At 42.5% G+C, this 17,004-nt stretch overlaps 1 protein-coding gene across 4 annotated transcripts in view; it reads right to left on the reverse strand.

Annotated features, from left to right (window-relative positions):
- Positions 1-7,912: 7,912 nt before the first annotated feature.
- Positions 7,913-17,004, reverse strand: part of CSPP1 (centrosome and spindle pole associated protein 1) — a 57,292-nt gene continuing 48,200 nt past the window's right edge. For 3 of the 4 annotated variants that reach the window (XM_075270381.1, XM_075270382.1, XM_075270383.1), the window contains 9 exons: positions 15,835-15,901; positions 14,448-14,574; positions 13,279-13,421; positions 12,810-12,953; positions 10,901-10,944; positions 10,364-10,427; positions 9,560-9,669; positions 8,593-8,746; positions 7,913-8,455 (listed from right to left, as the gene is read on the reverse strand). In XM_075270381.1, coding sequence (XP_075126482.1) covers positions 8,226-8,455; positions 8,593-8,746; positions 9,560-9,669; positions 10,364-10,427; positions 10,901-10,944; positions 12,810-12,953; positions 13,279-13,421; positions 14,448-14,574; positions 15,835-15,901 — 1,083 coding nt within the window. In that variant the 3' untranslated portion in view covers positions 7,913-8,225. The remainder of the gene's footprint in view (positions 8,456-8,592; positions 8,747-9,559; positions 9,670-10,363; positions 10,428-10,900; positions 10,945-12,809; positions 12,954-13,278; positions 13,422-14,447; positions 14,575-15,834; positions 15,902-17,004) is intronic. The other variant, XM_075270380.1, reaches the window with a different exon arrangement.

The raw sequence follows: 17,004 nt of genomic DNA on the forward strand, positions 1-17,004 counted from the left end.
TGACTTCTCTGCTGTTGGGAAACATTGTGAAAGTGAGAGCGACCTGCCTTTACCATCATCCGGGGTGTTGTTGGAGTCTGAGACATATATGTAGCATATATAATATGTATATTTATATATAAGATTACTTTTCTAACGTGAGAAGCTTAGATACAGTGGCTCATCACTATGTATAAGTTATGAAATAACTTCTAGCAATGCAGTCACCCAAAAATGGTCAGACATCAGATCTATCAGGTGCTAAGTGAGTGCAGTGCACTTACATCCCAGTGGGGTTTTGTCTGGAGTCATCAACTTCCCAATTTCTATCCTATTTGGTCAAGACTTCTCCACAGCTTGTCTCTGGACAAAGTCCTCGTCACAATGTTAGCCTCAATGACCCTCTCAGGGCACGTCTGTATAGTACTAGTGCATAGCTCCCAACTTTAGAAGAACAGAAAGAGGGAGAAAATGTGCGGCGCGCGTAGCACGCCGCGGAAAATTTATTTCCGCCCACTTTTATGTTGACCCCACCCATTCTCATTCAGTTTTCATGTACCCCCACACAGTCTAACCCTCCTACAGTCACCCGTACATTATATGCCCCCACATTATAATGTTCCCCTCCAACTACCCCACAGTATTAGGTCCCTCTCCTGGTGCCCCAGTTTAAACTGGTGGAGACTAGAGGGGACATGAAACTGGATCAGCTGGAGGGGGACATTAACAGTGAAGGTAGTTGGAGGGGGCAATAAATTTATAGCAGCTGAAGTGGGACATTAAACAGTGGGGGTAGTTGTAGGGGGACAATAAATTAATGGCAGCTAGAGCAGGACATTAAACTGGGGGAGGGGGCGTTCCATCCCGATCTCACAGTACAGCGCTATAGGCTGTGAGGAGGGGCGTTCCTGACTGACAGTAAGAAACTCCCTTCTGACAGTGAAGAGCTACGGTAGCGGCACTGATTGCTCTTCACCGGGGGCACAGAACATGAAAGCCAATAGTGCGCTGAATTCACCACACTATCGGCTTTCTAGCTATGTATTAAACCGCATGTGTCCCAGGAGGTGAGAGCTTCTCTTTAACATCTCAATATACTGTACATCACACTATAAGGATAAGCGTTCCACAGCGTTCCACAGCAAAAAAGCGCTGCAGGAAAAGCCCCGACACCAACACATCAGTTTTTCCTGCTATGCGTTTTGCAGAAACTCCACAGAGGTTTCCTCTGGGGACTTTCTGCTTCCTTTATACCTATAGGGACACTGTAAGTGATTCTGTAGGTATAAGTGACGGTATGGGTTCACACCTTCGCCCGATCTACGTTTTCAGGTTTCCATCTTCTGCCGGTGTATACTCTCTCTATAGTAATAGGGAAAGTATGCTACTAATAGGAAGCCTGTGTGTGTATCATGGCCCTGGGAAACTGCCAGCAGCCGGCCATCTTTAATCATTACAGCGCTGCCGGCAGCCTGGTGCCCAGAGGTTACCGATCCTGCCCCGCACCACTATCAGTGCTCAGTTTGTCAATGCAAATGCATTGGACAGGGGCCTGAACCAGCCTCTGACATCCCGATTGGGCCCCTGCCAATGCATCTGTGGTTCATAGGTCACTGTTCAGTCTCCTCTTTCAGCGGGAGGTCATGCAAGTGAGACGTGGGGGGAGGAGATGCAGCAGAGAGCCGGAAGATCGGGGCAAAGTAACTTTTTAAAGAGAAAACACTCATAAAGCAGGACAATCTCTAAGCTGTTCGGGACGGCAGGACAGGACTGCAAATGTGGGACTGTCCCGCCAAAATCGGGACGGTTGAGAGGTATGCTAGTGCCCCTTTTGTTCCCCACAAACTAATAATTCCTCTTTATGCAAATCACAAAGTAATGTGTCCCACAATGATGGAGTAACAATACTGGACATCGTCGTTACATGTCTTGTCCTCCCCTGAGGGAGAGGGTAATGTGCAGCCTGGCTGCCTCAAAAGGTTATTTGTATTTAAATGAAGGTCTGCTTGGGGATCCCCCCGAACGGAAACCTAATCCACTTAAAAAAGCAGTTACTTGCGGAAACCCACAGGCCCCATAGACTATAAGGGGGTCCGCTGGGGTTCTGCCTAAAAAAGGTGAAAAATGCGGAGAGAAAAGCATTGCTTACAGCACTTTTCTCTCCACATTCTTCAAGCAGAAAGGAGAACGGAATCCACGAACGGAGTTCTAGCGATGGTGTGACCCGAGCCTTAGTACGCTAACCCTTTAATGACCCTCAGTAGTTTATACACTTATACATATTTTCTCTTCCCGTACCTTATTTATAGTTTCTCTCCCCATCTTCCAAAATTCCTATTTTTTTTCTGTTGACTTAGCTATGTCAGGGCTTACGAGTTGTACTTTCATTTGACACCATTTTGGGGTACATATACTGTTTTATTTATGTTTTTTGGGGTCCATGTGAAATAACACAATTCTGTCATAGTTTTTTGCATTTTGTTTTTACTGCATTCACGCTGCATTAAAAATAAGATGGCAGCTTTGTCTGGCGAATCGTTACGATTATGGTGATACCATATTTATATTGGTTTTATTATGTTTTACCGCTTTGACAAATAAAATGTCACTTTTTGAAAATGAATGATTTTCCTGGGGTCTCCATATTTTGATGCCTATAACTTTGTTACTGTACTGTTGACCAATATATGTCAGGGCTCTTTATTTGTGGGACAAGTTGCACTTTTTGTTGGTACCAATGTTTGGTATGTAGGAGTTTTTGATCACTTTTTATTATTATTAATTTGAGAAAGCAAAGTGACCAAAACATGTTAATTTGCGAATTTCAGTAGATTTTTTATACAGCATTCACTGTTTGAGATAAATAACGCTGTTTTTGGAGAGTGGGGGTTTATATGGACATGTTCGATTATTTATTTTTGATTACATTTTATATTTTTTTAAATGTAAAGTTTTTTTTTTCTTTATTATTGTGTATTGCAAACTATGTGTATCTTTTTTTTTTTTTTTACTTCCTACATGTTCCACAAGAGTACTTAAAGCTGGGATCTCAGATCCCCAGTACAATGTTCTTCAATACATAGTATTTCAGAACATTACACATTAGTTCCTATGGCCCTGCGTCGTGGCTGCCATGGCAATCCCTTGGAACTCTTGAAATTAGTAATATACAACAAGGTGTGACAGGGGAAGGGGGTGATCTTGCCCCTAGACTACCTGGATGCCATGATCGCTATTAATGACGGTATCCAGAGGTTTAATTCACTGGAGTTGGAAGATACTCCAACACTGGAAGCTGGTCTGGGTCCTCGGCCTGGCCAAGTGCCAGAAGTAATGCCACACAGCAATTTTGGCTCTGAGAGTTAACTATACGCTTAGCATAACATGGTAGTCATGCTAATCGTATAGTTACCGCCCTCAGTATGTGAGAGCCCAGGACTGTGTGTCTGACACTGTGATCTGTAGTACGGGGACACCACAAGGTACAGTTCTTGCCCCATTTCTCTTCACACTGTACACTGCTGACTTTAGGCACAACTCATCCAGCTGTTACTTACAGAAGTACTCCGATGACTCAGAGACTTAAACCAGGATTTTGTTGAATGGTGCCAGTGGAACCAGCTCAGGATTAATGCTGGGAAGACCAAGGAGATGGTAGAGGACTTTAGTAAACGGAGAAGTGCTCCGACCCCAGTGGAGATCCAAGGGACATGTATTGAGATAGTCAGGACCTATAAGTATCTGGGTGTGCTCCACAATAATAAGCTGGACTGGGCTGATCACCTGGAGGCGCTGCACAGAAAGGGCCACAGCAGACTCTACCTGCTCAGGAGGCTGAGGGCCTTCGGAGTCCAGGGGCCACTTCTTAGGGCCTTCTTCAACTCTGTGGTTGCCTCAGCCATCTTTTTCGGTGTAGCCTGCTGGGGGAGCAGTATATCAACCAGGGACAGAAATAGACTTGACAGGCTGATCAGGAGGGCCAGCTCTGTCCTGGGGAGCCCCTTGGGCCCAGTACAGGTGGTGGGTGACAGAAGGATACTGTCTGTGGTGACCTCCATGCAGGAGAACAAATCCCACCCCATGTATGAGACCTTGATGGGACTTGGCAGCACTGTAAGTGACCGTCTGTTTCACCCCAAGTGTGAGAAGGAGCGCTATCGCACGTCCTTCCTTCCAACCGCGACCAGGCTGTATAATCTACATCAGACCAAACGAAGATCACTCCGCACAGAGAACTAATGACTATGATTATGAAGTCTTCCTTCTTTCTCGTCTGTTCCTTAGCTGCTATGGACTCCTAGTATATCTTCTATTCTCAGCTTATGTGTGTCTACGTCTGTAATATATTACTGTGTATTATCCTGTATCTGTATTACTATGCTGCTGTAACACACTGAAATTTCCCCACTGTAGGACCATTAAAGGATTATCTGATTACGGCACAGAGCGGGGTTAAAGAGAAAGTTTGAGTTCTTTGTTGTTTTTGTTTTTTTTTCAGAATTTGTTTTTATTTGAAATTTTCCATATTATTATGTATAGTTTTTAAAAAGTACTCAAAAAGTACATCAATTTTGACTCTGACCACTAGGCCAAACTGCAGACTGACCCTACTATTTCTGTAGGGATTTTCATTGCACAAGTGACTTCATTTACTATACATCAGAAACAAGACAGGATCACAAATAGAAGATAACACCTCTACCAATAACACCCACAGTGACCCATCATTACATCCACTACTGACAACAGACGATGCCAAAGTTCATGTAATCCCCTCCCCCCACACAGAGCTTATCTAGAATACTCTTCCATGGATCTGAATGGGCCAGCTCTAGACTGTTGCTGCCTATAGCCATGACCTTGCTGTAAACAGTAGGAGATAGAAAAGAGAACAAAACAAGCTTCATAAATGGCCACATACTGCACGGAGCAAGGAAGTTTTTTGTTTTTTTTTACACCTTCCAACTTTCCCAATCACTTCAGGCAAAAACAAGCGTCAAGACCTATCTTCAGGTGAATTCTGCTTTGCAAAGTGCATTGAAATGAATGAGAGGTAGTAAAAAACCACTAGTGTTTTTGAAGTGGATTTTGCATCTGATACATTGTTCCACTCATCTGAGGGTCATTGTTCGTCAGCTGATACATCAATACAGTTTCCTTATCCTCATTAAGGTTACACTATATTTCTAAGGACATCGCAGTAATAAAGATGACATTATCTCTCCTAGATACAGATTTATACATCAAAATGTTATAATTACCCCATACTGAATTTGGGAAATAGCAGTGTGTCCCAAAAAAACAGGAATTATATAGTAGTATCCATGATCATTCCTCCCATGAACATACAATCCATATCCCTTCTGTATTATTGGGGTATATGAATAGACTGGACATACACCGTACATATCTCTGCCTCCTTCATGGGCTGAGGGGGGAAATTTAGCGACCATTTCATCTATATGGCACTGAATTGGCTGCACAGTCTGAATGGGTTACTAAAACCCCCCCAAAAAAACTGGCTGTTTGTGATGTCATGGCATATTGTCACTGTGCGTGGCTCCTCCCCACATGACATCACACACGTTATATAAGGAGCTGCAGACATTCTGCTGAGGGTTGTTGATGTTGGAGGGAAGTATATTGGGGCACATTTATCAATTACCGTTGGAGCTTCATAAATATGGAGAGTTTCTAGCAGTGCCAAAACTCAAATACCATCTGACTAAAACTGTAGAGATTCACCATAAGGCAAACATTTGGCGCAAAACATATAGACAGATGGCATACTTGGCGCACAACAGGTGCTTATGGCACACAACGTAAACAAGTGTAAATTGTACCACTTTGCACCTGGTCTATTTGGAACAACAAAATCTGTACCATAGTTGTTCTCTTCGGTCTCATAAGTGTGTTGTAGGGTTCGATACTTCTAAACCTCGCCCATTCTGGTGCACGCTTTTCAGAAGGGTCAAACCTGTCATATTATTCTGTTCTGTCTGGTGCACATTGTTCATAAATTTGTCATAAATTTTGTGCACCATAAATTTTGGCATAGACAGAAAAGTGACTTCTATCGATAAATATTCTCCTCTGTGTCTATTTCACCTCCTGCCTCTCCTATAGATACATGATCTAGAGACAGCGCCACCTCTACCTTCTGGGGGTAGTAATAAATCCACACTGATAACAATAGGGAACATTTTTGGTACATAATGCCATGATCGAGGGGCAAGAGCCGTCTTATCAAATTCTCTGTTATATTTAAATAAGACAAATTGATTGGATTGAAGGTAATAAAATAGAGTTTTATTATAATTTTATTAAGTTACAAAACATACTTTACAACATCCTTAGACTCATAATAAAATAGTTTCAGTGCAAACAAGGGCAGACAAACAGTGAGATGTATGTACAATAAGTTTACAAGAAGCCGGTAAGTATTAGCTTATCATTCATATGGTGTTTTTTCTTCCATTAGAAACCCGTAAACTATCAGCAGAACACACCGATGGATTAAGCCCACAGTCACACATTAGTGGTTGTGCTGTATCTCTCACTCATCTTTCTTGAATGGGATCAGATCCACAATTTTAACGCTATATCCCTGTTGGACGTGAGCCAGGTTTTGCAGCACACCACACCACGAGTGACTGCAGCCTTATACAACTACCTATAAAGCTTTATTCGTCATCTAAAATTGGTGCGTTCCACTGTGATTCAAGTATGTAGTATCTGGACTAACTCAATACTGCTCAGATGTGGGGCTTTAAGGTCTACTGACTCCAAGCATTGTCCCTGCATCTGCATCTCCCACCAATAACCCAAATGATGCAGAGGCTCGCCATTTTCTGTATGAAGTCAATATATAGCTGAGCTGAACAAATTGTAAACTGGCACAGCCTTTGTGTTGAGGTAAATCTATTTCAGGGATGTGGATCAGCTGTGAGTGCCGAATATTGACAGGACAACATGTTAGTAAGCTTCGAGAGCGTGTAGGTTACTGACATAAGGTGATAATCGGTGGGGCTGCACATGGCACATGCCAGTAGGACAATAGCTCTTCTATGTAAATGCTCATAGAAGGAACTTAACAAGTCATGTAAAAGGTTTCTCCGGGGAGTCTGACATCTTTTACTTCCTCCAGGGTTCTGTGGGTCACATGATCAGAACCAACATCCAACTCCCGGCTTCCTTTGCTTCCCCCCTCCTCTCTCATGTTCACCACTAGTTACTTATACCATGGGGGCTGACTTTACTATTACACTGATGTATTCAGCAGCCTCCATGATGCAGGTAGCTGGTAGTGAACATGAGAGACGAGGAAGAGCGATTCGGGGGCCGGGTGCTGGTTCTGATCACGAGGTCATGAGAAAGTAAATGATGATCGACCTCTTTAATGTTAATTGCTCAGCCATATTAAACGGAGGGTCTCTTAAAGGGAATCTGCATCAAGCTGTAGTGTTAAAGCTCATGCCTCATATATCTATGTCGCTGGGGCTTTAGTTATAACTCCTACACACAGGATTGTTATGTGAGCAGTGTTGTACATATTACAGCTAAGTCAATGCCACTACATCTTTGTCTGGTAGGGGATAAAATCACAGACATTAACATAGAAATCCAAAACCACAAAAACCACATCATGCTGTAAAGTACAGAATATGCTGTGTGCTGTATAGCAGCTTTGGAGGAAACCAAGCATTGGAATCAGATTTCTATACAGTATAAGGGTGCATGCACACTACGTAACGCCGGGCGTGTATGAGAGCCGTACATGCCGGCATTACAGCAGACTGCCGAACACTTCCCATTCACTTCAATGGGAGCGCTCGTAACAGCGGCGTTTACGAGCGCTCCCATTGAAGTGAATGGGAAGTGTTCGGCAGCCCTGCTGTAACGCCGGCGTGTACGGCTCTCATACACGCCCGGCGTTACTCAGTGTGCATGCACCCTAAAACTGGAATCAGGAACTATCAGCCTAGTATCAGAGTTCAAGCATCTGCGTGTATATTGGTATGTAACATTCATTATAAGCCACAAAATCTGGAAAGTGCTTTAGTGATCGACATTCAATCTCTATGAGAAGGCACATGAAGGGCTGTGCTGAGAGGTCACATCTGACAGGACGTCCTAAGGAGGAAGTGTGCGTTTCTTCTAATTCACCCACAGTAAAGGGTTAAAAATAAAGTTGGAAGTGATAAGGTCAATTGCCATTAATAAGTGATGGATTAGATCAATGACCATTACCCATGAGCAGTGGACAGGCCCTGCCAGTTGAAGGTTAAGGCATTTTCAGGGTTAGGTTTATCCTGGCTCATTTGCCCAGCCATGAACCGCTTCAGTGTCTCTGATGTGCCCGGTCGCATCCATGGCTCCGTTGCCACCGTGTCCACAGACTGAGGTCTGTCAAAAGGTTTTGCAGGAAATGGCTTCAGAATATCCTCTGCATTTCCAAAGCCTTCTGGATCATCATCTTAAAGAAAGTAAAAGGATCAGCAAGCAAAGAAACAATACAAAGAAAATGCTTTGGACCCAGAGACCTTTCTTCCAAACATGCCAATATAATCTCAATGTCCCCCCTGAACAGTAATGTACCTTCTTGTATCTTACCTATGCTGACTGTGCTTTTCTGGAGGATACTTAATCTTCTGAGCCGCTCATCATTTCTGGCCCGCAGTTCATCCACATTGAAGCTAGCAGCAGAGTTCAAGGAGTAACGGTCTGGTTGATTTAAGGGGATGGGGGGAACAGGAGGAAGGTCACTCTGTGGGTACAAATGTCTTCATTAAAAACTCATCCATTAACCTGAAGTAGTAGATCAGTCATCTGTATAGGCGTTTAAGTACCGTAAGTAGGTCAGGAAAAACACTTCACTCCACCCCTGCACCCCTCAGCTCTATATTACACTCACATCTATGTAGCTCAGGATCCTCTCTGCTCAGATAAAGCACTAGCTGAAGTTTTTAATGTCAATTTCTCGGTGATCTGCTATCAATCCCATGATGCCTCAGCAAAGCACTGTCTAGAGACCGCACCACCTCTACCTTCTGGGGGTTGTGTAATTATCATAGTCTCCTAAATAATCTAAGAGACCATGTGTATACAGTCGGGGAATGTGCACAGGGATCTTCTTCATTGCAGCTGTGTGACAGGAGCGTCTGATAAGCAGCAATAGCTAGTAATAGCAGTGAGCACTGGAGTCATGGATCCCTCCCCTGAGCACCATCTATTACTGTCTCCCAGTCCAGCTCCACCTCATTCCCCTCATATTGAACACAAGTTCACTTTATTGGTGGCGTTCAGTGCGAGTGGTGTGGAGAGGGCTGGGTAGAGACAAAGTGTTCGGAGGACTTACATTACATGAGGAATAAAAGACAGAATCTGCAGCATTGAGGGCTTCAAGTGACTGTGCTTGTTCTTAAAACCCACAAGGTACTATGCCTACGTTAACAGAGATAGACTCTATTTAAGGCCCTTGTAATATGTACTTTCCGTCTTCAGAGTAAGATTAGTTCTCTTTGTTTAACTCTTCAAAGCCCCAAAGACTATAAGTAACAAATATAAATAAGTGTCATACATCATAGTCCAAAACCTTATTCTTGTGTCTCCTGCGCTCTCTAGCCGAAGGTAATGCTTGTGGATCAGGTAATGGATCAAAGAATGCAGGATACGGTTCTCCATTTTCACCTTTAAAAAAAAACAAAAACAAAAAAAACTCCTTAAGTGTGTATTTGTATCACTATTAAGTAGTTGTGTTCTCCATGTGGATTCTGCACTGACATCTGCCTCCGCTTCATTTCTGATCACAGTTCCTTGGATTTCTGCTGCAGATTCTCTTGCATTTTACAACTGCCATCTAAAGGGGCATTCACACAGAGTAACGCCGGGCGTGTATCACAGCCGTACACGCCGGCGTTACGGCAGACTGCCGAACCCTTCCAATTCACTTCAATGGGAGCGCTCGTAAACGCCGCTGTTACGAGCGCTCCCATTGAAGTGAATGGGAAGTGTTCGGCAGTCTGCCATAATGCCGGCGTGTACGGCTGTGATACACGCCCGGCGTTACTCCGTGTGAATGCCCCCTAACAGCAGCAATCACCACTACATGCCTGTTTTAGTAAATCCTTGTGTTTCCCATGAAATAACATCCTTTCTCTGAATTTTGCACTGTGCTATTCCACAGTTATTCCTCCCATAGTGTGAATAAACTGAACAAGTATCACAGTTACCCTTGTTAATGGGACTAGGTCTTGTGTACAGACGTGCCCAGGAACTTTTGCTGTTATTCTGCTAATTGAATTAGATTAGATTTCTGAATAAAATGTGTTGAAGTGTGACCTGTGCATACAAAGAATGACTAATGGAGTGAATCATTACTTACCTATAAATGCGCTCTCAGATTCCAGCAGAGAGGTCTTCAGTAGGTCTTTGGATGGATCACTGATCTGTGGTCAAACAAGTACACAAGAAAATGTGTTCAAAGAACTAAAGGGGTATTCCAGTAACACAAAATTTCCCCTATCCTAAGGATTGCGATTCAGTGGGGAGTCCAATCTTTGGACTCCCACCAAGCCAGAGAATTGTTGTTCTTTGTATCACAGTTTTGTAGCCTGGCAGGTCAGGCGGTGTGTGCCGCTGTGTTATTGTCAATGTGACTGCTGAAGGCAGCCAAAAAACAGCGATATCCAGCAGTCCCACTAAAAAGAAAGGAACAGCACATGGCGCACAAGCTGACACTCCACTCATAACAGGGGCGGAAAACATCATCAATGGGAGCTCCAGTGTTCAGACCTCCTCACCAATGAGCACGTTACCCCTTATCTTTTGGTCAGTTAGTAAATTGGGCATAGTACCAGCTGTAAACCATTTCTATCCATGTGCTGACTTATGTTATAGGCACCAGTGAGCAGTTACTTACCACTCCAGGGCGAGGGAAACTGAATGCAGGGACTGGTCCAAAATCTATAATGTAGTTGAAATAGAACAGAGTTATGGTACTGAAGTGATTCTATATTCACACACTGATATATTGTTAGGTAGTAGACTTCTAATCACTGCAGGTTGTCACATCTGAACAGAAGAATGTTTAAAGGTAGTCTACCCCCCCCCCCCCTCCCCCAAGCAAATTCACCTGCCATCGTTGTTCACCCTTGTAACATTTTGATTGATAATTAAATGGGGTTTAATCCTTTGGACACCCTATAAGCTGCATGAAGAGGCAGCAGCACTTCCTGAGGCCACATGACGTCAAGTTCATCAGTCACATGGCCTGATTGCAGCTCTGTCCCATTTAATGGGACAGGGCTAAGCTGTGATACCAAGCACAACCACTGCATAAATGTACAGCACTGTGCTTGGTAGTAATGAAGAGCATTGCTCAAATGAAATGGGCTTGGGGGTGTTGGACCCCTGTCTATCTTTAACTGATAACCTATGCTAAGGATCCTAAGGCTAGATCAGCAAATAATTACACTCGAAAATCCCCTTAACAAAGCTGAATTATGTACATTCTGATGGTGGATATCTCCATCTTGGCACTATAGCGGTGTGTGATCATAATAATGTGATTCTAAGAATATACATATTACAATTACTTAAGGCAGTCATATATTTGTTCAGTCAACAACTATAATTTCTGTCCCTTTCTCCATATACATGCATGCTCAGCTTGGGTTCTGAATTGGGAGAAGGAAGTGAGCAGCTACCAGACACCTACAGTAGTGTCTAGTTATATACACCCCCTTACACATAAGCAGCTACCAGACACCTACAGTAGTGTCTAGTTATATACACCCCCTTACACATAAGCAGCTACCAGACACCTACAGTAGTGTCTAGTTATATACACCCCCCTTACACATGATCAGCTACCAGACACCTACAGTAGTGTCTAGTTATATACACCCCCTTACACATGAGCAGCTACCAGACACCTACAGTAGTGTCTAGTTATATACACCCCCTTACACATGAGCAGCTACCAGACACCTACAGTAGTGTCTAGTTATATACACCCCCTTACACATGAGCAGCTACCAGACACCTACAGTAGTGTCTAGTTATATACACCCCCTTACACATAAGCAGCTACCAGACACCTACAGTAGTGTCTAGTTATATACACCCCCTTACACATGAGCAGCTACCAGACACCTACAGTAGTGTCTAGTTATATACACCCCCTTACACATAAGCAGCTACCAGACACCTACAGTAGTGTCTAGTTATATACACCCCCTTACACATAAGCAGCTACCAGACACCTACAGTAGTGTCTAGTTATATACACCCCCTTACACATGAGCAGCTACCAGACACCTACAGTAGTGTCTAGTTATATACACCCCCTTACACATGAGCAGCTACCAGACACCTACAGTAGTGTCTAGTTATATACACCCCCTTACACATAAGCAGCTACCAGACACCTACAGTAGTGTCTAGTTATATACACCCCCTTACACATAAGCAGCTACCAGACACCTACAGTAGTGTCTAGTTATATACACCCCCTTACACATCAGGTGGTCTCATCAATATTGAAAGAACAAATAGACACTTTTATGAGATGGATTTTCACCTCATAGACTATGATACCATAAATGTCTGCTGGCTGTGGTCCCATTTATGGGAGGGCTCACCTCCTGAATAAAGGTGGGACCCCACATCTCTAAGAAATGTATGGCATATCCTGTGGCTACAACAAAATATATTTTATAGATTGAACCATTGAAAAGATATTTATTAAATGGGCTGCTGAAAATGATCAGAGCGGAGTAGAACAGGTGAATAGAGCTTCTCCTATAAAACAATGGCCCTCATCTTACCCTCTGGGATCGCTGTTCTCCGCTTCATCTTGTTTAGGTTCTTCTGCTGCTCCCTCAGTAGCGCCTGCTGCTGGATCTCTAGTGTTTGATCATCCTTTGGAGGGTCAGGAAACATGATCCGAACACCTTCACGAGTATCAGTATCTGTTTGGATAGAGATTAAAAAATGTAAAAGATTATAAACTTCACCTAAATTTGTGGCAAACAAAAAATGTGTACGTGTTTTGCGCCAGATTTATTCTTTGCTTGTAACACTTTCTGTGCCTCATACAGTAAAGGCCATGGCTTAGAGAAAAGAGGATGTGATGTGACCAAAGGGTTGTGGTTAATGGGGTTTCTAGAAATCATTCATTCATTCTAAACCCCTTTCTGATGAATGCGCTGCTGCTATTGAAAGTAAAGCACTGATCAACCGTCTGTATTGCTGACTGGCAGAAATCTGCCCTTGTAAAGTCCCCCAAGCACTTACCCCTGTACTTTAGATCATTGAAGTCTCTGATGTTCTGCATGTTCACATTATCCAGACCCTTTAAAGATGGCCTCCTTACAGTGGCTTGAAGTTTCTGTCTGGCCAATTCAAAGACGTCTGCTGAACTCTTCTCCCTTCTTCTTCTGAAATATGAAGTGAATATATTGTGGAAAAAATTCAGATATTTTAAATAGTAAAAAAAAAGAACTAGAAGTGTCAATTAAAGATGTAGAGAAATTCATGACAATACCAAAAAGGTGGAATGCAGCAGAAAATCATTGAGACTAATAATGCAACCAAAAATCGGTACATAACTCAGAAATCCCTTCTGCTTATTAACTCCACCATCATCCTTGTTTATTCAAAGTGCAATATGCGAGGGAAGTGAAAATGTCTATCCCTGGGCTTCAAGTGTTACGCCAATAGTTTACTGAGCACAACTTCACGCCTCTGCAATAGTGTCCTGCCTCACTTCTAAAAGCTTATGCAGAGGATGAAAATGGCCATTATGTGGTATCACACAAAAGCAAAAGGTAAGCATTGTAAGAAATAACCTACCACAAAACAGGAGCATTGTACAACACAGCAATGACAAGTTCCGTAATAAAAATTCCAGCGCCAAAAAATAGATAAAACTTGACTTTTACTGAATCATATTAAAAAATCTTTACAAAAATAGATCCATATTGCAAATACAAACACTGCTTACGCGTTTCAGGACAATAAAATATGTCCCTTACTCATGCACGATGCGTAAGTAGATCACATTCTTTTTTAGGGTATTATTTTAAAACTGGGGGATATAACATTTACGGTGCCTGAATAGCCTTTTTAAAGGCTATTCACGCAAATGTGGGGCTCTATCAGCATGATTTTGCTGATAGAGTCCCTTTAAAGAAACCTTTGCAAAGTTACTCTGACATGGAGATTTAGTTACTTTTTTCCATTTGTATTGGTGCCAGAGATATACTAATAGAAATCTTAGATTGTGAGCTTTATAAGGGAGAGTAACTGATAATGTCTGTAAAGTGCTGCGCAATATGTTGGCGCTATACAAGTAATAGAAATGAATAAATAATGACCCATATACCCTTTAAAAATGTGATTTCCAGAACAATTTAATCCCTGCGGCACAGTGGATCTTTAGAAAGAACATTAGAGTACAGTACCCGCTCATAGAAGGTAAGGAATCATTCTCATTCTCTGTATCTTGTAAGCGACCCTCTAGACGTCTCTGCTCACTTCGCAGCTGCTTCCTTAATTCGGTCAGTTCACTGATCACACTCTTCTTCTCATCTATTAGTAAAACACACAAGTATACAAATTTACTAAATAGCTTCAGACTATCATCTTAAAGGTCAGAACAAGCTTGTTTTTTAAAAAAAAAAAAAAGTCCTGTTCCTCTTGTCAGAAGCCAAATGAGATCTTACTAATGGTAATGGCTGTATTCAGACAGTCAGATATCGCCAGTAGGAGCGGCGATCAACGAGAAACATGTGGATGAGCATTTGTTTGCATTGGCCTAAATACAAAGGTTGAATGGGGAGGGGGGGGGGAACAATATGTACTGCGGTTATTTCTCCCCAATGCGTCAGCATGGATTATCAGCAGCGCCGCCCTGGTTGCACAGGATGAAGTTCTGCCAATAACATGCATTTTTTAACCTGCTTAAAAGATGTGACCAGCCAACCAACCAGCACTCACATATTAGTCAGCTGACCGGCAGCATGTGTTCCCAGGAGCATAAATAGCCCAATCTAATGGGGACCTAAGCCCTTTCCCTCAAATCGACTGTGCAGCAAAAAAACAAAACAAAAAAAAACAAAACACATTGATCAAGTCTGCAAACCCTTCAGCAATACTTTTAGAAAAGTAATGACAAAAGTGCCCATCACAATGCCAACAGGAGGAGGAGGGCAGAAAGTGGGTAAATGTTTATCTAACTTTCTAGCGTTGCAGCGTCCAACAAAGCCTTTCTAATGCAAACACCAAAGTCTAGCTAATATCTCCTGTTTTTGATTTATATATGGAATAGAGAATGCTTTATGATTAGTCTTTATTTGCATGGACCATACTGACAGTCCTTATCCAGCCAAAGGAACAAACCTCCAGATGTCATTGTAAAAACACAACTTAGAGTGTTCTTCAGAGGTGGCTGCCAACCCCCCCCCCCCCTTGAGTATTCTGTCATATTGTGTTTTTAATGCATCAATACAGTGGACGACATCTTGTTTACAAGCGCTGGAGGTTCGTTCCTTTAGCATCTGGACTCCACTGTCCTAGTGTTCATCCTGTGCTTGATTCATCCACATTTAGGTCAGTGAGGAGGATTCTGATCGCTCTTATAAGGTCCACTCCCTGGCCCGACAGGCAAATGTAAAAACGAAATCAACCACAGAAAAGCACTTAAATGAATGCAGCTCCTAAAGATACAAGCATCAATATAGTGTTATCTTATTCATCCCCTACATCAGAAAGCATGTATTATTATCAGTGTTTATCACTTACTACAGAGATTCCCTCCCAATCCCCTATTGAATGTCTTACTATACATACCATAGGCTCTCAGCTGATTTCTTCTAGCTGGGACTGGTGGAGAAACTGTCCTGGATTGTGGCTCACCCTGTTTCATAAAGCAGATAACACCAAGATATTAGTCTTCCATAACACAAGGCAATCATCATTTAGGAGATGGTTATATTTAAGGTCCCATACACAGAAAACATGTCAGCTAGCCTTGTCTATTTCAGAAGGACTGCTTATCTAAGGCTACAGCAGTTCACATCTACTTTGGAGACTCCATTGCAGTTTGCATCCAAAATCCATGGATGAAAAATGCTGCAAATCCTGTTTTTCTGTCCGGAAGTTTTAGTTTAAAAACAACGGGTCCCATTATAGTTACTGGGCTCTGTATGTGACCGCTGTTGTAGCCGTTCATCTATCCGTTGTTCCAGTCCTCTGACCAACAGATAGGCTGATACTAGTGTGAATCTAGAGCTGTTAGGGGGCGCCCTGACACTTGCCCAAGAGCTGATGTCAGGGAAAAGAGGACTTGACACGTTAAATTTCCAGATGTGTTTGGCAGCAGCTTAAAACATACATACATACTCAGCAGAAACTGAAAATGTGTGTATGGAATCAGGATAAACACAGTAAAAAATGCTGCTAAGAATACTTTCAGAAATAGAAAGAAGTTTATTTGTGTCAATTAATAAAATTAAGTGACTGTAAAAAAGAGAAATCTAAGTCGATATCTGATGTGGCCACCCTTTGCCTTCAAAACAGCATCAATTTTTCAAGATACACTTGCCCACAAAGAACTCTGCAGGGAGGTTGTTCCAAACATCCTAGAGAACCAAGCACAGATCCTCTGTAGATGTAGGCTTGCCCCAGTTCTTTTTTCTTCATGTAGTCCCAGACTGACTGGTTGATGTTGAGGTCAGGGCTCTGTGGGGGCCATATCACCAATTCCTGGACTCCTACTCTAAGGGATCATAACACCAATCTTGACGCGATTTAGATTTCTCTTTTGTTAATTGACAAAAATAAACTATTAACACTATTTCTGTAGGCACACTTACTTTCCACCAGTTTTCCATTTCAGCCTAACACTTTTGCACAGTACTGTAGTTGATGTCTGCTATGATCCACACAAATGGTCTTTTGCTGTTTCAAAGATTTTCTTACAGAGATTACTGAAATAGCTCTAGGTTATGTAACTGATAG

Source organism: Leptodactylus fuscus, chromosome 4 (assembly GCF_031893055.1).
Source record: "Leptodactylus fuscus isolate aLepFus1 chromosome 4, aLepFus1.hap2, whole genome shotgun sequence".
Classification (NCBI taxonomy): Eukaryota; Metazoa; Chordata; class Amphibia; order Anura; family Leptodactylidae; genus Leptodactylus; species Leptodactylus fuscus.